Raw genomic sequence first — 21,484 nt, 5'->3', positions numbered from 1 at the left:
AGGAGTTTGATTATTTTGGCGTATTTTAAAAGTTTCCAAGGAATTTTAAAATTATTTTCAGTAATTTATTGAGATTTCAAAGGATTTCAAATAGTTTAGTTAAAAAATATTTCAAAAGATTTCAAAGAATTAAAAATATTTTGGGGCATTTAAAAAAAAAAAATTCCAAGAAAGTTTCAAAAGCGCTTTAAAATTTTTTTAAAGATTGGAAAGAATTTTGATTATTTTGGCGTATTTGAAAAGTTTTCAAGAAATTTTAAAATGATTTTCAGTAATTTAATGAGATTTCAAAGGTTTTAAAATAGTTTAGTTACAAGATATTTCAAACGATTTAAAAGGGTTTGAAATATTTTAGAGAATTTAAAAGGATTCCAAGTAATTTATTTTTTTAATTTGAAGGGAATTTAGAGAATTTGAAATGTTTTAGGGTATTTCAAAGATTATGAGGCATTTTCAAACGATTTAAACAATTTAAAGAGATTCAAAAGATTTAAAAGAATTTGAATTAATTTAGGGTATTCGAAAAGTTTCCGGGGCATTTTTAATTTATTTCAATTATTTAATGGGATTTCAAAGAATATGAAATATTTTAGGGTATTTTCAAAATTCCAAGGAAGATTCAAAAGAGCTTTAAAAATGTAAGGGAATTCAAAATATTTTTCAGGTTTTGGATTATTTAAGGGTATTTAAAATTTTGCCTAGGAATTTTGAATTAATTTCAAATACCCTTAGTTTTAAGATATTTCAAAGATTTGAAATATTTGATGGGATTTCGAAAGATTCCAAGGAATTTTTAATTAGTTTCAATCATTTGAAGAGCTTTTATAGAATTTGAAATATTTTAGTACATTTCAAACGATTTCAAGGTATTTTCAAAAGATAAAAAAATTGCTTGACTAAAATGAATTTTTGTAGACGAAAGTAAGTGAAAAATCGTGATATGGCTTTGTTTCTCAGATAAAAAAATCCTTGCTTTAATTATTATTAGCAATTGGGGAAGTGTGCGATTTGGACAATCTATCAAGAAAAAATATAATGTGCCGTGATTGACGTTAGGTTGGATTGTTGGGATAGTTGGCGGTCAAAATTTTTGAATTTTGGTACTTCGTTAAAATGTGTTTTTCAAAGATGCCAAGAGATTATTCTTGTACTTTGAGAAAACAAAAATTATCAAAGACTGTGGTCCTTCTTAGAAATCCTATAAGACTTCTTGAAAATCCTTAAACTTCTCCGACTTTTTTTTAAATCCCTTCAAATTCTTGACAATCCTTAAAATCTTTGAATTTTTGCAAATAACCTTTGAATTAATTGCTCAACATTCTTTAAAGTCACTAAAACTTATGGAAATATTTTTAAATCCTTTAAAACTAAACTTTAAAATCCCGTCAAGTCTGTAGTGATTCCTTAAAATCACTTGAACTCCGATTTTAAAAAAAAATCTTTTCTTTAATTTCTTTAAATCTCTTAAAATTCCTTAAAATCTTTGAACTTTTTCAAATTCATTAAAATCTTTTTTAATCACTTCAAAAACTCCCTTGAAATTCTTTAATACCTCTAAAACTCTCTTAAAATCATAAAAAAATAACTTGTAAATCCTTCAACCTTTTTGAATTAGTTTTAAATCCTTTAAAAAGAAACTTGAAGATTCCGCCAAGTCCCTAATAATTCCTTGAAATCACATGTATTCTTAGAAATCTTGTAAGATTTCTTGAAAATCCTTAAAGTCCTCCGAATTTTTTTTAACTCCCTATAACTTCTTTGAAATAATTGAAAATATAGTAAACTTAAGTAAAAATAATTCAAATCTTTTAAATCCATAATACTTTAAATTTTCTTAGACTCTTTAAAATCTCTTGAAAATCCTTAAATCAACCAGTTTCTTTAAAAACGTTAAAATCTCCTGAAATTCATTACATCTGTTTTAATAACTTTTCAATCTCTTGTAAATCATTAAATGTTTTAAAACTATTTTTCGATTATTTTTAAATTCTTTGAAAAGAAGCTTTGAGATTCCGCCAAGTCCCTAGTAATTCCTGAAAATCACTTGATTTCTTAGAAATCCTTAAAGTCCTCCGAATTTTTTGGAATTCCCTTCAACTTTTTTGAAATCATTTAAAAAATTTCAAAATTCACTGAAACTAATTAAAATCTCTTAAAATCCTTAAATTTTTTTAGACTCCTTAAAATCTCTGAAAATATATTAAAATATTTTTAAATGGCTTTAATATTAATCCTTTAAAAGAAACTCTTAAAATCCCGTCAAGTACCTATAGTAATTCCTTAAAATCACTAGAATTTCAGAATTTTTTAAAGTTTTTGTTTGAAAATCCGTTAGATCCTCCGATTTTTTTTTAAATTCCTTCGACTTCTTTAAAATAACTGAAAATTTTCGAAATTGAGCATAGTTAATTAAAATCCATTAAATTTTCTTAAATTCCTTTAAATATTAAAAAAATTACATCAATTGAAATCTCTTCAAATTCATTAAAATCTTTTTAAATAACTTTTCAGTAATTCGCTTGACATTCTTTGAAATCACTTAAAGTGCCTTAAAATTTGATCAAATCTCTTACAAATCCTTAAACTTTTTTGGATTCTTTAAAAAATCTTTAAAATTCTTTGAAAATCGTTCAATTTTTCTGCATTCTTTTGAAATCCTTTCAAAATTTTTCAAATCGTTAAAAATCTCTTGAGAAATCCTAAGATCACTTAAAGTCTTTTAAAATATTTTAAATTCTCTTTGATATAACTTTATTTGATATGAACCTACTTAAAATGACTTATTATCGAAAAGTATTATGACTTAAGTCGCCGGAAATTGAGTTAATAACCTTAATTAATGCAAATGATTATTTTTCATGGTGGTTTGTCTAGTCGCACATTTTCCAAATTGCCAACAATAATGAAATAAATGGCTTTTCTTTCTTAAAAGCAAAGCTATATCACGATTTTTTACTTAATTTCGAGCGTGACGTAATATTAGAATACTCACTCAATTTTCCAGGCTTTCAGGAAATATCAAATTTCGTGTATGTTTCCTGGATTTTATAATATTTGAATGGATTTCAATTAATTCACAAGAAGTTAAGGATTTCGTAGAGTTTAAAAAATTTGAGGAGATTTTAAAATATTTTTTTCGATCCATATTAATTTATCCTAAATTCCTTTAAATAGGTAACTTTTTCACCCTGAGAATAATAAATTAAAAAAAAAAAAAGAGAAGCTTATCTTGAAAAGCGATTTTAGTTCAGAAGTATATTGATGAAACAAATTAAATTAAAAATTGTTTGAATGAAAGTACAAAAATTTACATTTGCGCCTTAATTGGTTACATTAATGCGCAAATGTACATTTTTGTGCACACATTTTCAAGCACACAATTCTCTTGGAAAAACAAAGTTAGTTTTGACCAAAATCCTATATAGGGGCTTTTTCGGGGGTGCTATTTCAGAATCTGCAACTTATTTTGTAAACAAATTCAATAACTTTATTATTTTTGAGTTTTAAAAAAGTCAAAACTATTATATAATTTTTTTCTTTTAATCAATTTTGTTATTCTTTATGCATTTGGACAATCCTAGTTAATTCTTAGTTTCAAAAAATTTTATTGTACAAAAATTCCTTAGAATTGCTCAGAGATTACGTATGAATGTTTTCAGAAGGTTTTGGACCAATTTCGAATTTTTGTCAAGTTCATTCTTTTTTTTAAAAAAAAAGTGAAAGTACGTATCATGTGAAAAATTAAAAATTGGCCCGAAAACTTCTGAAAAAATTCATACGTATTCTTTGAGCAATTTTATGCAATTTTTTTACCATGACATTTTTTCGTTAAGTTGATATTTTTCGAGAAAAAAAAAATTCATGAAGTTTAACATCACGCCGTTTCACAAAAACCGCCATTTCGGAAAAACTAAGAGGGGAAAAAAATGTTCAAAACTTAGGTTTTGAAAACGTCAAACATTCGGACAGCGATTTCTGACGGTAATATGATTATCCAAATGCAGGAAGAATAACAAAAATTGGTTTAAAAAAAAAAAAAATTTGCAAAAATTTATACTTTTTTTTTTAACACAAAAATAATAAACTTTTTTTTTTTTTACAAAATAAGTTGCAGATTCTGAAAGAGCACCTTCGAAAACTCTATATATGGGATTTTGGTAAAAAGTAACTTTGTTTTTCAAAGAGAATGGTGTACTTGAAAATGTGTGCGCAAAAATGTGCATTTGCGCATTAATGGGTTAATCTTTTGATATAAATTGGACATGTTTTCCCGCTCTAGGGGGAAATTTGAGGTTTACGTGAAGGATGCGACAGGAAAAGATATGCACATTCACACCTACGACAACAGCGGCGCTTTCGGCGAGTTGGCTCTACTTTACAATATGCCTCGAGCTGCAAGCGTTAAAGCGATTACTCCCGGCACTCTCTGGGCCATGGACAGACAAACTTTCCGACGTATACTCCTCAAATCCGCTTACAAAAAGCGCAAGATGTACGAAAATCTCATCAACAAAGTACCGATGCTCAAATCCCTCGAGGTATTATTATTATTATTATCGTTGTTAATCTCATTTTGTTTATAATATTACCTTCATATTTTCCTTTGTCCTTCATTCTTATTTAACTTCTCTTATTTTTATTTTACCTCCTTTTTTCATTCTTCTCAAAGTCTCTCCTCCTCTAAAATTGTCTTCAAAAGTCTCGTGTTATCCTCCTTCTTCTTTCACATATTTTTCACATATTTCACTCCTTTCACATACTCTGCATTTTTTCTTCTCTACTTTCTCCTAATAAATTTTTTTACTTTATTGCCCAATCTCCCTTTAGCTATTTATGACCGGGACATGACTGGGAATTTAATTTCAGTCATTACAGAGTGTCACCTATTCACCTTTTGTCACCTATTTTCAATGTTGTCACCTTTTGTCACCTATTTTAAATGTTGTCACCTTTTGTCACCTATTTTCAATGTTGTCGAATTTTGTCACCTATTTTCAATGTTGTCACCTTTTGTCACCTATTTTAAATGTTGTCACCTTTTGTCACCTACTTTCAACGTTTTCACCTTTTATCACCTATTTTCAATGTTTTCACCTTTTGTCACCTATTTTAAATATTGTCACCTTTTGTCACCTATTTTCAAAGTTGTCACCTTTTGTCACCTATTTTCAATGTTTTCACCTTTTGTCACCTATTTTCAATGTTTTCACCTTTTGTCACCTATTTTCAATGTTGTCACCTTTTGTCACCTATTTTCAATGTTGTCACCTTTTGTCACCTATTTTCAATGTTGTCACCTATTTTCAATGTTTTCACCTTTTGTCACCTATTTTCAATGTTGTCACCTTTTGTCACCTATTTTCAATGTTGTCGAATTTTGTCACCTATTTTCAATGTTGTCACCTTTTGTCACCTATTTTCAATGTTGTCACCTTTTGTCACCTATTTTAAATGTTGTCACCTTTTGTCACCTATTTTAGGAATTTGTCATCTTTTCTCCTATTTTGGGGGTTCTCATCTTTTGTGACCTTTTTTCAGTTAAAAAAGTACAATTTTATTCAAAATTTAAATTTGCACGCCAAATACAGTTGTTATGACAGTTTCCTAATCGACGAATCTTGAACCAAATGATCGAATTTTCAAACGGAGGAGATTAAACTTCAACCAGGAAGAGTTGCATTTTCAAACATAATCTTAAATTTTTAATTTGAAAATATGAATATTTTACAAAGCCAATTTAATTTTGAAGCAAGGAAGACGAATTTTCAACTGAAAAATATGACTTTTCTAACAAATGAGGATTTTTACACCAAAAGGATTGATTTTCTATCAAAAAATGCAAGTGTTTAATAAATCAGTTGAAATTTTGATAAAAAAAAGATTAATTTTTAAGAAAATAGTTGAATTTAGATTAATTATTAAATAAAAATATTTTTTTTCAAATCAAAATAATTAGCTTTCAATAAAAAAAGATCGATACTTAACCAAAGAAGATGATTTTTAAACAAAACAGTTTAATTGTCAACCAAATAGTAGAATTTTTAACCATGAGATGAATTTTTACATACAAGGTGTTTTTTTTTAGCAAATAGTTCAATTTTCCACCCAAAAAGACGATTTTTAAAGTAAAAGAGAATTTTCAATCCGAAAAGTATCAATATTCGACAAAAAAGGTGACTTTTTAACAAAATAGTTGAATTCAGATTAATTCTGAAAAATAAATATAATACTTTTGTTTTGTTTTTGATAAAAAGAATTAACCATCAATCGAAATAGATTTTTGGAACCAAGATGTTAATTTTAAACAGAAAAGGTGACTTTTTAAGAACCTAGTTCAATTTTTAATAAAATAAATAAACTTTCAAACAATTTGTAGAATTTAGAACTAAACACCAAAAATATAATAGTAGACTTTTCAATAGAAATGATTAACTTTCAAATATAAAAGGTGAATTTTCAACTAAAAAAAAAAAATATATTTTTCTACAAAAAGATCAATTTTCAACAAAAAATGTGATTTTCTACAAAAGTATAAATTTTCAACCAAAAACGATGTCTTTTTAAAAAAAATCGTTGAATTTTCACAAAATGTATGTTTTTTGAAGTAAAAGAGATCATTTATTAAATTAAAATACAATAATAGATTTTTCAACTCTAAAGAATTAATTTTCAATAAAAAAAGATGAATGTTCAATTTAAAAAAAATGAATTTTCAATTTTAAAAAAATGAAGTTTCTGCCAAACAATATAATTTTTTGTCCAAAAATGATTACTTTTTAACAAAAGACTTTAATTTTCAATAAAATAGTTAAATCTTTAACTAAATAGTAGAATTTGCAACCAAAGAGTAGAATTTTGAACCAAAAAAATTCATAATTTTAGTTGTAAGTTCGTTTTTTGGTTAAAAAATAAAATTATCAATTCTTTTCGTTTTAAAAAAGTTTTTTTTAACTGTAAATTCAAATATTTTGTTAAAAAAGTCAACTGATTAATTGTATAATTGAAAGTTCAACAAACTGTTTTTTGTTTTTAATTAAAATTTTGTTTTGGGAATATCAACAGTGGTATTTTTTTAACAAAAATTAATATTTTTTGTTGAAAATTTAACAATTTGGTTAACATTATTTTTCATTCTTGACTGAAACGAATTTTTTTAAATTTCTTTTTTTTCGTTAAAGAATCATAATTTTAGTTGAAAATTCTTTTTTGTTCTGATTGAAAAATTATCTACTCCATTTTTGGTTAAAAATTCAAAACTTTGGTTAAAAAATTAGGTTTTTTTGTTGTTGAGAATTCGTCTTTTTTTTGGTAGAAAATCAACTTTATTTGTTTAAAATCTAGTCATGGTGAAAATATATACTGTTTGATCAAATCGAACTGTTTTTTATTTTTTATTAAAGTTTTGTAGTGGAAATATTATCAGCTGTAACATTTTTTGATAAACATTAATCTTTTTTTGTTAAAAATTCAATAATTTGCTTAACATTATTTTTCATTCTTGACTGCAAGTTTTTTCTTGGTAGAAAATTAATTTTTTGGTAGAAATTTCATCTCTTTTTGGCTAAAAATGCAACTTCTTAGTTGACGTTTCATCTATTTTGATTGAGGATTAAACTATATTGTTGAAAAGTAAAAAAATTTGGTATAAAATTCAACTTTTTTGTAGAAAATTCGTTTGTATCGTTGTTGTTTTGATTGAAAATTAATTTTTCTTAGTAGAAATTCATCTGCATAATTTTTTGGTTAATAATTGAACTTTTATAGTTTAAAAATGCAGACTATTCATCATTTTTGTTTGAAAAATCAACAATTTTGTAACGGATTTAACTATGTTGTAGAACTGTTGAACATAGTTAAATAATTATTAATTTATGAGCTATTAATATCATCATCAATAAGGCAAACAATTTAATTAATCATTAGTTAATAATTTATTAATTATTTTTGTCAAATTTTAAATTTCGTCAAACTTAAATTTCAGGAATAGAAATATTTATAGGAATTTAACAATTCATTTATTTTATAATTCGGCAATTTTTTTCTGGCTAATTTATGATTTTGTTATTCATTTTTTCGTTATTTTTTATTAGTCCCGGATATTCAAATACTTTTAAAGATAGTGATGAAGAACTAATTTTTTTTTATATTGCCGTTTTAAAATATAATAAATATAATTATTATATCTATGGATGATAAATTAGGAATATGATAAATCCTAAAATATTGTTTTCTATTATAATGAAATAACGAAATCTGAAATGTTATATTTTTTTAATCAATCAGACATTTTAACGAAGCTAAAATATTTAAAAATTTGTATTTCACTCTTAAAGAAAGACCATTAACGATTATTTGTTTATCTTTGACAACACTCAAATTATTCTAAAATTATTTTTCAAAGTGGTATAATAAATCCAAGCTGAAATTGAATTCTGAGAATTGAGAACAAGAAAATAAGTATTATTACCTTGTTTTTATAATTATGTAAATATAATTTTCATAAGATTCTTGAGAAAATTAAAAATATTTTAGGCGTGCCAAAAAAGAATATAGAAGATTTTATAGAATTTTTTTCATACTATAGGATTTTACGAAATATTATGAAAAATTCGAGTCCTTTTAAAAAATGTTTTGAACTTTTAGAAGTTGGAAAGGAATGAAGAAATATTTGATACATTTTCGAAAATGTTCCCGAGTTTTCAAATGTTAGTAATCTATTTAAAACGTCTTAAGTTCCTGAAAATATTTTTAATTGACACGAATTTTTCTCAAAATTTACAAATATCATTATAAATTAAAAAAAGAAATACCTCAAAATCTTCTACATTTTTCCAGCAATTTTAATAACATTTGTTTATTCTCTTGAATTTACCCAATTTTTGTTCGTTTTTATTTATTCGGATGAAAATTTGTCTATTTGAATTGAAAATTCAACTATTTCGTTGTAAATCTACATCTGTGGTTAAAAATCGATTTTTTGGGGTAAAAAATTATCTTTTTCTTTGCCAGATAATATTCTTGTTTAAAAATTTAATTTTTGGTTAAAAATTCAACTATTCCATTTAAATATTTATTAATTTAATTGAAAATTCATCTTTTAGGTTGGGAAAAAAATCAACCTGGTTGAAAGTTCAACTGTTTTGTTAAAATTTTTGTTTTTTGGTTGAAGATTTATCATTTTAATTAAAAATTCAGTTCTCTGGTTGAAATATGAGTTATTTAATTAAAAATTCGTTTTTTATTCGGATGATGTTTGGTTGAAAATTATTTTCGTTTTTAAACTGAAGTTTTTAATTATTATTCCAGTGGCATATTCCATAATTTTAAATGAAAATTCATGTCTCAGGTTGAATATTCATTTTTTGACTAAATATTTAGTTTTTCAATTTTTGCTTGAAAAATTACCTTTTGTAGTTGAAAATGCATATTTTTTTAATAGAAATTAATCTTTTTGGTAAAAAATTCAATTATTTTAGTTAAAAATTCATCTTTCTGGTTTAAAATTCATCTATTCCAGTTAAAGATTGACAATTTTAGCTAAAAAATCAACTCTTTGTTTGAAAATTTAACTATTTTTTTTTAAAGTTAGTTTTTTTTTGTGGAAATTATTTTTTTAAACAGAAAATTTAACTAATTCCAATTGAATATTGCATCGTTTTAGTTAAATTTTCAGTCAAATATTTGAATTTTAACCTAAACAAAGATGAATTTTCATCCAAAACGAAACGAAAAAGTTGCATTTTTCTAACAAAAAATGAATTTTTAACAAAAAAAAAACACATATTTTCAACCAAAAATTGAATAGTAAAATTTTTATTTAAATAATTTAATGTTCAATAAAAAAGGTGACGTTTTATTTTTGGACAGGCAGTTTCGATAAAGAAATATAATTTCACGTGAAACTGATCATTTTTATATAAAACGGGATTTTTTAAAAGAATTATAATTTGGATTTAGAAGAATTAAAAAAAAAATTCCTCTTCCAAGTTAGAATTCGTCTCAATTTGAAAATTTCCTCTTCTCAATTTTAGACAAAGAAAGTACTTGAAGCAGTTTTTGAAGTAGAAGTAGTATTTCAAAGAAGAAACATTGCTGAAGTATAATTAATTCCTCTAATTAAAAACAATTTTTAGTTGAAAATTGAACTGTTTTAGTAAAAAATGCACCAGTTTGGATGAAAATTGGTCTTTTTCAATTGAAAATCCAACTATTTCGTTTAAAATTCACGTATTTGGTTAAACAATCTTTTTTTTTTTTGTAGAAAATTATCTTTTTTTGGGTTGAGTGTTGATCGCTTAATAAAAAATTTATTACTTTGGTTGAAAAAATGAAATAGTTTCAATGAAAACTTGTTTTTTCTTTGGATGTTTTTTGGTGGAAAATTTTTTTTAACTGAAAATGTAACTAGTAGTCCAGTTCAATATTTCATAATTTTAGTTAAAAATTTATATCTTTGTTTGAATATTCATTTTTTCACTAAAAATTTAATTATCCCATTTTTGGTTGAAAAATGATCTTTTTTAATTGAAAATTCATGTTTATTGGTAGAAATTTAACATCTTGGTCGAAAATTCATCATTTTAGATGGAAATTTATCTTACTGGTTTAAAATTCAACTATTCCAGTTAAAGATTTACAATTTTAGTTGAAAATTCATCACTTTGTTTGAAAATGTAACTTTTTTTCTGAGAGTTGGTTTTTTTCCTTGAAAGTTAGTTTTTTTGTAGAAAGTAATTTTTGTAACTGAAAATTTAAATGATTTAAATAAAAAATTCCATAGTTATAGTCAAAAATTTAACTATTTCTGTTGAGGATTCATTGTTTCAGTTTAAAACTCCTATTTTTGGGTTTAAAATTAAATTTTTTAACTGCAAATGTTACCATTCCATTTTCAGTTGCAAATTATTATTTTTTTTTTCAAAATTCAACTATTTGGTTGAAAATTTGTCTTCTTCAATTAAAAATTCAATGATTTCGTGAAAAAATCATGTATTTTGTTGACATTTTTTTTTTGTGTTGAATTAATCTTTTTATTTCAAAATTAATCTTCTTGTTTAAAAAATCATCCTTTTGGTTGAAAATTTAATGGCTTTAGTTAAATATTCATAATTTTGGTTGAAAATTGAACTTTTTGGATGTTTTTTTGGTTGACATTTTTTCCTTTTTTACCTGAAAATGTAACTATTATTCCAGTTGAATATTCCATAATTGTAGTAAAAAATTTATATCTTTGTTTGAATATTAATTTTTTTACTAAAAATTTAATTATTCCATTTTTAGTTTAAAAATGATAGTTTGCTGTTGAAAATTCATCTTTTTGATCAAAATTGGAATTAATCTAGTTAAAGTTTCATCTTTTTGGTTTAAAATTCAACTTTTTTACCGTTTAATATTTACAATTCTATTTTATCCCATTATATTTTTGACATAGAATTCATCGTGATTAAAATTAATACATATATTGGAAAAAGTTTTCAAACACTTTCAATTGTTTTTTTGTCAACAATTCTATTATTTGGTTGAAAATCTAATTATTTAGCAGAAAAATTAAATAATTTTGTTAAAAAGTTATCGCCTCCAGTAAAAAATTCAACTGATGTGTAAGAAAAAATTAACTATTATATTTTTTTACAGTTTTTAAATTTTCAATTATACTTTTTGCAATTCAGCCACTTCAATTTCAAAATTTAAACTACTTAAAATACTTTAAGTTCATATAAATTGTTTAGAAATTAATAGTTTTAAAATTTTTAATTATACTTTTTGATATTCAGCTATTTCAATTTCAGTCGCAAAATTTAAACTTATGATAGGGAAAAATTGGAAATTTTGCGTTTACCAAGAAAATTCAGAAGCATAAAATTGTAATAATTTAAAATTTTAAAAAAATTATTCAATTATTTAGTAGAAGAATTCTTTGTTTTTTAACTGAGTTTGAAATGTTGAAATTTTTGGAATATTTTTTTTCAATCAAAAAATCAATATTCAATTTCAAAAATTAACTTAAAAAAAAAATTTATTTCAATGACAACAAAAAATTTCGATAAAAGAGATAAATTTTCTACCAAGGAAAATACAAATTTTCAACCAAATAGCTGAACTCTTAAGTGAAGAAGAAATTTGTAAGAAATTTAAAAAATGTTGTTTAATTATAGTGTTTTATGTAGAATTAATGTGAAATAATTTTCTTTTGATTACAAACAATTTTATGGTATTTCAAGGGATTTAAAAAGATTTCAAACGATTTCAAATAATTGCTCGAGACTGTAAAAAATGGCAAAAGACTGCAAAGACTTAACAGAACTAATTTTAAAGTGAAATTATTTTATAAAGATAAAAAAAAAAACGATTTAAAAATATTTTTACGGATTGTCGAAGTATTAAAAAATATTCGAACGGATTTGAAAATATATCAAGTTATTTAAAAATATTTTTAATGGGTCTAAGTATTTCAAGTAATTTCAACAGCTTCAAAAAATAGTAAAAAAACTGTAAATGTTTTATTAGTGTTTGAACTTATTTTCAAAAGATTTAAAAAAATGTATAGGCTTATTATTTGCTTGAAAGTTTAACTGTTTTGTTGAATGAAAACATCCTTTTTGGGTGAAATTGAAAATTCTAATTTGTGGGAGAATATTTAAACTTCTTGGTGACTAATTTCTCGTTTTGGTTTAAAATTTCTTTAAAATTTAATATATTTTGTTGAAAATTCATGTAATTTAAAAAAAAAATTGTTTATTTTGGTAGAAAATTCATCTTAATGGTTGAAAATTAATCTTTTTGGTTAAAAATGAGTTTTTTCTTATTTAGAATTAATTTTTTTTACTGAAAATGAAACTGTTCCATTTTTTTTGTCGAAAATTGATCTTTTTTTATAGAAATTTAATTTTTTTCTTGAAAATTATACTATTACGTTGAAAATTTACTTTTATTTTATTGAAAATTCTAATTTGTGGGATAATATTTAAGCTTCTTGGTGACTAATTCCTATTTTTGGTTTAAAATTTCTTTCAAAATTAAAATATTTTGTTGAAAATTCATGTAACTTTTTTAAAAAATCATCTATTTTGGTACAAAATTCATCTTATTGGTCGCATATTGCTCTTTTTGTTTATAAATGAGTTTTTTCTTATTTAGAATTAAATTTTTTAAACTGAAAATGAAACTGTTCCATTTTTTTGTCGAAAATTGATCTTTTTTTATAGAAATTTAATTTTTTTGTTGAAAATTATACTATTACGTTGAAAATTTACTTTTATTTTATTAAAAATTCTAATTTGTGGGATAATATTTAAGCTTCTTGGTGACTAATTCTTATTTTTGATTTAAAATTACTTTCAAAATTAAAATATTTTATTGAAAATTCATGTAACTTTTTTAAAAAATCATCTATTTTGGTACAAAATTCATCTTATTGGTCGCATATTGCTCTTTTTGTTTATAAATGAGTTTTTTCTTATTTAGAATTAAATTTTTTAAACTGAAAATGAAACTGTTCCATTTTTTTGTCGAAAATTGATCTTTTTTTATAGAAATTTAATTTTTTTGTTGAAAATTATACTATTACGTTGAAAATTTACTTTTATTTTATTGAAAATTCTAATTTGTGGGATAATATTTAAGCTTCTTGGTGACTATTTCCTATTTTTGGTTTAAAATTCCTGTAAAAATAAAAATATTTTGTTTAAAATTCGTGTGATTTAAAAAAAAATCGTTTATTCTGGTAGAAAATTCATCTTTTTGGTTAAAAATGAGTTTTTTTCTTATTTAGAATTAATTTTTTTTAATGAAAATGAAACTGTTACATTTTTTTGTCGAAAATTGGATCTTTTTTTTATAGAAATTTATTTATTTTTTGATTAAAAATTATACTATTTCGTTGAAAATTTACTTTGATTTGATTGAAAATTAATTTTCCTACTGAAAATTTAATTAGTGTATTTTTGGTTGAAAATTGATCTTTTTTATGTGAAATTTCAACTATTTGTTGTAAATCTATCTTTTTGTTAGAAGAGTCTCTCATTAGTTGAAACTTTATCTTTTCGTTAAAAAAAATTTTTGTGCTTCTGACTAAAAATGTAACTATTCTATTTTTAGTTGAAATTTATATTTTTTTTTTGTTTGAAAATTTGACCACCCGGTTTATAATTTTGCATTATATGTTGAAAATTCATTAATTTTTCGATGTTTTATTATTTTTTTTTTTAATTATATTTTTTGGTTGAAAATTCCATTTTTTTTTAAATGTAGTAATGAATCTATTTTTAAATTTCTTAATTTTAAGCTGAATTTCTTTTATTCCGTTTATAAATGATTTTATGTTAAAAATGTGACAAGATTAAAATGTAAATTGACGACATAATATTTTATTTTTCTTGTTCCTCTCCTGTCAATTCGAATTTAATTTTATGTCCCAATTTTCTAGCAATACGAGCGGATGAATTTGGCAGATGCACTCGTTCCAAAACAATTTTCCGATGGAGAGCGAATTATCAAACAAGGCGATTCGGCCGATGGAATGTACTTTGTCGAAGATGGCATTGTCAGGATCACAATTTTGGGAGACAACGGACGGGAAGTGGAGGTATTTTTACATTTTATTCTTAAAAAATGACATGATTTCATAAAATGCAATTTGCCATATTTCTTTATTGTCTAAAATACAAAAAATTACTTCACTGGTATAAATATTGTATATTTATAAATATATCATTTGATAATCTTTAATGCAAAATTAAAATTTCTAATTACTATTTTTTTTCCAAGTTTTTGAACACCTAATTTTGAGCTAAAAATATATTCTGGGATTTTAGAAACAGGACATAAGTTTTTTTTTTTTCCTGAGATTCTTGAGAAAATTCAAAACGTTTTTTGAAGATATTTTACAAAATTTTAAGAATTATTAGGTTTTTTTTTGTCCAGGAATCTGAAGAACATTTTTTTAATTTCTTGAAACCTTTTAAAATTCTTTAAAAGCTTCTTTTTTCGAACTCTACAAAAATTGGCATTTAAAGAAAAAAAAATATCTTTACAAGTTGTAAATTATTTTTAAATCTTTTTATAAATTGTAATAAAACGTAAACTTGCTCGAGTTTTTCCTAAAATTTTGTAATGTTCCAAAATTGAAAATTTTTGTTTTAAAATCGTTTTCAGTCTTTTTTGAATTTTAAGTAATTTTTTGATTTTCCTAAATTTGCTTAATTTTTTTTATATTTGGTAATTTTGCAAAATTGAAAAATTTTGCTTTAAAATATTCTAAACTCTTTTTAGAAATTTTAGGAAATTATTTTAAAGAATTTGAATATTAAAAATTAATTTTTTCGATTGAAAATTTAACTTCCATTTTTACTGAACTTTTTAAATATAAATTTAATCGTCTTGGTTTCAGGAAACCAGGTAGAATGTTTTGAAATTTTTTTAAATTTTCGCTCAGAAGTAATTTATTAAAATAATAAATAATTTCATTTTTTTTCCCATGAATCTTCAGAATTTGTTTTTTTTTTTTGTTCTATTGAAACCTCTCAAAGTTCTTAAATAGCTTATTTTTCAGACATCTTAAAAAAAAATATCCACATTTTTTAGATAAACTAATTTTAAAATCTAAATTAAAAATTTTATAATCTTGGGAAGATTTTCACAAACAAACAGAATGCATTTTTTTTAAATTTACAAAGTTTTCAAGAAAATTAAAAACAATTCCTAGGATTCCTGGAAAAATTTCAGATAATTTTATATTTTGAAAGATTAATTTTAAGAGAAAATTGAAAAAGATATCAAAACCTTTCAAGTGATTTCTTAAAATTTCAAAAAAGAATGTAAAAGATTTTACAGCGAATTTTTAGAGAAAATTTGAATGGTCGGGAATTTTACAAATTTTTAGAAAACAAAAAATGTGCCCAAGTTTTATTTCAATAGTTTTTTAAATAATAAGTTGAATTCTTATCTTTTTTTATTTAAAGAATTTTAAAATGCAGTTTTAAAGAGTTACAAAATAAAAAAATCATAGCGTTTAAAATCGAAAATTTTGGGTAAAAAAACTTTTCAGTTGATTCAAAAAATGTAAATTATAAATGTTTAAACAATTGAACTTTTAATTAAGCAAAATAACAATTGCTTATTATTTATACTTTAAATGAAGATTTAAATAAATAACTTAAAATTTGAAATGATTTTATTTCGAACAAATTTCTAAAATTATTAGAAATTAATCTGAAATATTTTTTATTTTTCAGGATTAAAAAAAAATTAGGAAGAATTCAAATCATTTTAAAAGATGTTGAGAATTTTAGAAAAAAATCGCGAAATAATTAAAATTTTAAATAAATTTGAAGAAAAAAAAAAAACATTTAGATGATTCATCAAGATTTAAAAATAAAATTTTGCAGCTTTTTAAGGATTTTTTAATTCTATTTAAAATGAAAATAATTGAACTTTTAATTCAAGAAGTTTTCAGTAAATAACAACAATGTAAGACATTTTGCGGCTACAACTTAAAAAAAAAAAATAGGAAATCTTTTTTCGTTTTAGGTCAATCGCATCTCCTCTGATGGTTATTTGGGAGAATTGGCTCTTGTAACGCATAAGCCTCGAGCTGCCTCGGCTTATTCGGTAGGAAATGTTAAACTGGCCTGTAAGTATTTTTATTTATTTAAATTTTATATAAATGTTATAGAGTATTTGACACGTCTTTTTCTTTGTTAATTAATTTTTTTAGTTTCAAAATTCTTTTTGTCAGTTGAAAATTCAACTTTTAGGTTGGAAATAAAATAACTTGGCCAAAAGTTAAACTCTGGTTAAAAAATATTTTAACTTTATAATTATTTTTTAGTTGAAATTTCGTTTTTTTTTTTTTTTTTTTAGTAGAAAATAATGTTCTTGGTTGAAAATTGATCTTTTTGCTCAAAAATTAAATTATTTTATTTAAATATTCATACTTTTAGTTAAAAATTGATCTTTCTGACTTGAAATGCAACTACTCTAGTAAATAATTTACAATTTTAGTTGAAATTAAATCACTTTGTTTAAAAATGTAACTATTTTTTTAGCTAGTTTTTTTTTGTTGGATGTAATTTTTTTTAACTGAAAATTTAACTTATTCCGCTTAAATATTGAAAATGTTCTTCTTTAAAAGTTCATCTTCTTGTCTAAAAAGTATTTTTGTCGGTTAAAAATTCAAGTATTCCAGTTAAATATTTATCATTTTAGTTGAAAATTAATTTTTTGGTTTAGAAATAAAGGTACTTGGTTAAAATTTGAACTTTTTTGTTAAAAATTATTATTTTGTTGTTATTTTTCATAATTTCAGTCAAAAATTTATTTGTTGGTTTGAACTATTGGTTGAAAAATTGCCTTTTTCAGTTGAAAATTCCCCTTTTTTGATAGAAATTAATTTTCTTGTCTAAAAATTCATCTTTTTAGACTTAAGTTTAATTTTAAAAATTTAAATATTCATCATCTTAGTTAAATATTTCATATTTTTAATTAAAAATGCGTCTGTTTAGTTGAACATTACTTTCTTTAACTTAAAATTTAATTATTTGAGTTTTGGTTAACAAAATATATTTTTTTTCAGTAAAAACTCATTTTTGTTAGTTTAAAAATTTAACTATTCCAGTATGAAATCAAACTATTTGGATTGAAAATTGACCTTTTCTAATGCAAAATTCCACAAGTTTGACGTAAATTTGTCTTTTTAAATTAAAAGTTAATTTATTTCGTTGAAAATTCACGTATCTTCTTTTAAAGTTAATATCTTTGTTTAAACATTATTTTTTGTTGTTGTTGAAAGTTCAGGTATTCAAGTTAAATATTAATAATTTTAGTTAAAAAATTTATCTCTTAGGTTACACAAAAATTTACTTGGTTGAAATTGTTGCAAATTAATTTTTTAAAGATTCATAATTTTCATTGAAAACCTGTTTTTTCTTTGAATGAAAAGGAATTTTTTTACTGAAAATTTAACTATTTTATGAAAATCCTTTTTTTTTTTGGGTAAGAATTAAATTTTTACCGAGAAATTTAACGATTATGTTATCGGTTGAAATTTTATCTTTTTTGGATGAAAATTCAAGTATTTGGTTGATGATTGACATGTTTTATTTAGAAATTAAACTATTTTTTTTGTAATTCATGCATTTTGTGGAAAATTAGCCTTTTTTGTATAAAACTTATCTTATTGTTTGAAAATTCACGTATTTTGTTTAAAAAAGTCTAATTTGTTGGTAGAAAATAAAATTTTTTAGGTCAGAAATAAGTTTACTTTGTTGAAGAATAAACTCTGGTTGCAAAATAATTTTATTTTTATTGAAGATTTATTATTTTATTTAAAAATTTAGTTTATCTGAACTATATTATATTGAAAATTTGTTTATTTTTTGGTTGAAAATAATTTCCTTCTAAAACTGAAAATGAAAATACTACTTCCAGGTCCTTTTTTTTGCACCAAAATTTTGGTACAAATAGCCCAATTTTTTCGATTTCCAAACTTCTTGTAAAATGATTTGAAATCATTTCAAGTTCTAAATTTAATTGTGATATTTTTTAAACTTCTAAATATCTCTTAAAATTACTCTAATTTTGTCTACAAATAATAAGTGTTCCTATTGTTATTAATAAATTCAAATTTCAAGGATTTTTTAATTTGCAGGATTTTCTAAAAGTTGTAGGAAAAATTCAATTCATTTAAAAATATATTTAAACGTTTCGAAAAAAAATTCAAAAATGATTTTAAATTTGGAAAAATATAAAACCACTTCTGGATTTTTCAATATTTTGAAATAAAATTTTAATTTTTTTAAAGGATACTTAACCTATTTCAAATGAAAATAACTTCTAATTTTAAAATTGTTCAGTTAAAAAAATTATTTCTAATTTTTTAATTTGTCTAGCTTCAAATTACTATAAAAATATATCATTTTGAACATTTTTAAAGTTCATTGTTTGCTTATTTAATTTAGAGTATTGAAAATGTTAAAGTAGATTTTAATTTTTGGAATTTAAACTGAATTTTTGAACTGAATAATTTATAAAAGTTCTAAACTTTGCAGTTTATCGACAATTCATTTCAAATTTTTCAATTTAAGAGTGTTAGTACTTTCCATTCCATGCGTGTAAATTTAAGTTGTTGTTTATTGTGGAAAACCGTGAAATGACCGGGAATTTTTTTTCGATTAAAACGGCCACTCTATTATTTAATTGATACTGAAGTCTTTTAAACTTGCCTTAAAGTGTCAGACATTTCGTCAATTTTTTTTAATTGTCTAGAATTTTTTTAAGATTTTTACAAATTTCCTTAATTCAATGAAGCTTTGTCATATCCTTAAATTGTTTTCAATTCATTTAAATTTTTAAAAAATCATCTTTATTTATTTTTTTTTTTGATGAATTTCATCGACTCCTTGTTTACCTTAAATTCTTCTAAATTCATTCAAATTTTTCAGGGTGATCGTTGGACCGGGAAACCAGAAAATGACCGGGAATTTTTTTTTTTTTTGATCGGGAATTTTACAAATTTGTAGAAGAAAAATTTATCCACGTTCGATTTCAACAGTTTTTAAATAATTAGTGAAATTGTTATATTTTTCAATAATGGTATTATTTAGCTTACAATGCGTAATTCAAAATTTGTTTACATTTAAAATTTTCCATTAAACATTTTTATTTTTCAGCTTAAATTTTTAATTTAAAGAATTTTTAAATGCTTTCTTAAAGATTTGAACAAATAAAAAATAAAAGCATTTGATGTTGAAAATTTTGTTCAAAAACAATTTTTATTTAATAAATAAATAAATTTAAAAAAATTTATCTGTACTTTAAGTAACAAAAAGTGAACAAAAACGATTTGACAATACGATTTTAAATCAGTTGAAAATTTAAGAATTTTCAAATATTGAAAAGTAAAGAATGTTTAGCTGAATTGTTTGACATAGAAAGTCTGGAATCGTTAAAATTTCGAAGAGCCTTTAAACTTTAAACGTTACAATTTTAATTGTTGTATTTGAAAAATGCTTAATTTGTAAGTGAAAAATTTAAATTTTGATGTATAATTTACAAATGAAGATTTGTAGAAATAATTTGAATAATTTTAAGATATATTTAGGAGTTTTAAAAAGATTAAAAATCATCATGCAAATTTTAGAAAGTTTTCGTAAAATCTTCTAGAATCTTTTTTGAAAATTTTGTTTATATCTTTGGAAAACTTTTTAAGTATTCTCTTAAAATCGTTTTTCAAAATGAAAAATTATTTTTAATTTTCCACGGAATCTTAAGAAAATGTTTATTCTTTTATATTAGGCTATCATTTCAAGTTTTACATTAAATTTGAATCTTTTCAAAACTTCTACATATTTCTTAAAATTACTCACATTTTGCCTACAAATAATAAATGTTCAATTGTTATTTACGCAATTAAATTTTAAAGAAAATTTCTAAAATTTGCAGGATTTTTGGAAAATTGTAGAAAAAATTTAATTCATTTTGACAAATATTTAGAAGTTCTGAAAAAATTTCAGAAATAATAAAAAATTTAAAACAACTTCTAGATTTCTCAAGATTTTGAAATAGAATTTTGAAGCTTTCCAAGGATGTTTAAACTATTTAAAAAGAAAATAATTGAATTTTTAATTTAATAAGTGTTTACTTAATTTTTTTTGGATTTTTTAAATATTTGATGTTTACAGCTTAAAATTCCTTAAAATTATAGAATTTTGCAAATTTTAAAGTTCGTTGATTGATTTTTTAATTTAGAGCATTGAAAATGATAACGTACATTTATATTTTTTTATATTGGCAAATGTTAGTACCTTCAATTTCATAAGCGTAAATCATTGAGCATTCGAATACAAAATTGTTTAATTAATAACTTTTAAATTTCAATTTTAAAAGTTCAAAATGCAACAGTTCCACTTTGATTGCATTCATTTTCAGCTCAGTTTTTATCACCTCAAGTGGAAAATTTTTTAGCTTTAGTGTTCCATTTTTTTAATTTCATTGACCACCCTGCATTAATATGGTAAATTATAATTTATATAGGAAATATTGTAAATTAAATAATTTACTAGTAAAAAGGTGTCTACCCTGTCGGGAAGAATTCAACTGTTTTTTTTTTTTTTTATTGAAATTTCAAATCTTTTTGGATTTAATTATCAACTATTAAATTTGTTTGGTAAGAATAAATCCTTTTTCGTTTAAAATTTAACTACTTGGTTAAAAAATCGTTTTCTTACGGAAAATTTAAGTGACAATGTAACTATTTTAGTTGAATATTCAATCAATTAAGTGGAAGATTCATCTCTTTGGTTAACAATTTATCTTTTCTAGTTGAAAATTCGTGTATTTTGTTAAAAATTCGTAATTTTGGGTAGAAATGAATCTTTTTGGTTGAAAATTCATCTTTTTTGTTTAAGATTCAACTATTTCAGTTGAAGATTCATCATTTTAATTTAAAAGTCATCTTTTTAAAATTCAGTCTTTTAAAATTCGACTA

The 21,484-nt window shown here is 22.7% G+C and overlaps 1 protein-coding gene across 1 annotated transcript in view; it reads left to right on the top strand.

The window, feature by feature from the left end:
* The window catches only part of LOC117177712 (cAMP-dependent protein kinase type II regulatory subunit), a 60,416-nt gene that overhangs the window by 35,270 nt on the left and 3,662 nt on the right, over nt 1-21,484 (top strand). The window contains exons 5-7 of the mRNA XM_033368628.1: nt 4,280-4,538; nt 14,426-14,584; nt 16,528-16,630. Of these exons, the coding sequence (XP_033224519.1) occupies nt 4,280-4,538; nt 14,426-14,584; nt 16,528-16,630 (521 nt within the window). The remainder of the gene's footprint in view (nt 1-4,279; nt 4,539-14,425; nt 14,585-16,527; nt 16,631-21,484) is intronic.

This window comes from Belonocnema kinseyi, chromosome 1 (genome assembly GCF_010883055.1).
Source record: "Belonocnema kinseyi isolate 2016_QV_RU_SX_M_011 chromosome 1, B_treatae_v1, whole genome shotgun sequence".
Classification (NCBI taxonomy): Eukaryota; Metazoa; Arthropoda; class Insecta; order Hymenoptera; family Cynipidae; genus Belonocnema; species Belonocnema kinseyi.
The sequence above is the reverse complement of the archived record's forward strand: the minus strand, read 5'-3'. Positions and strand labels throughout refer to the sequence as shown.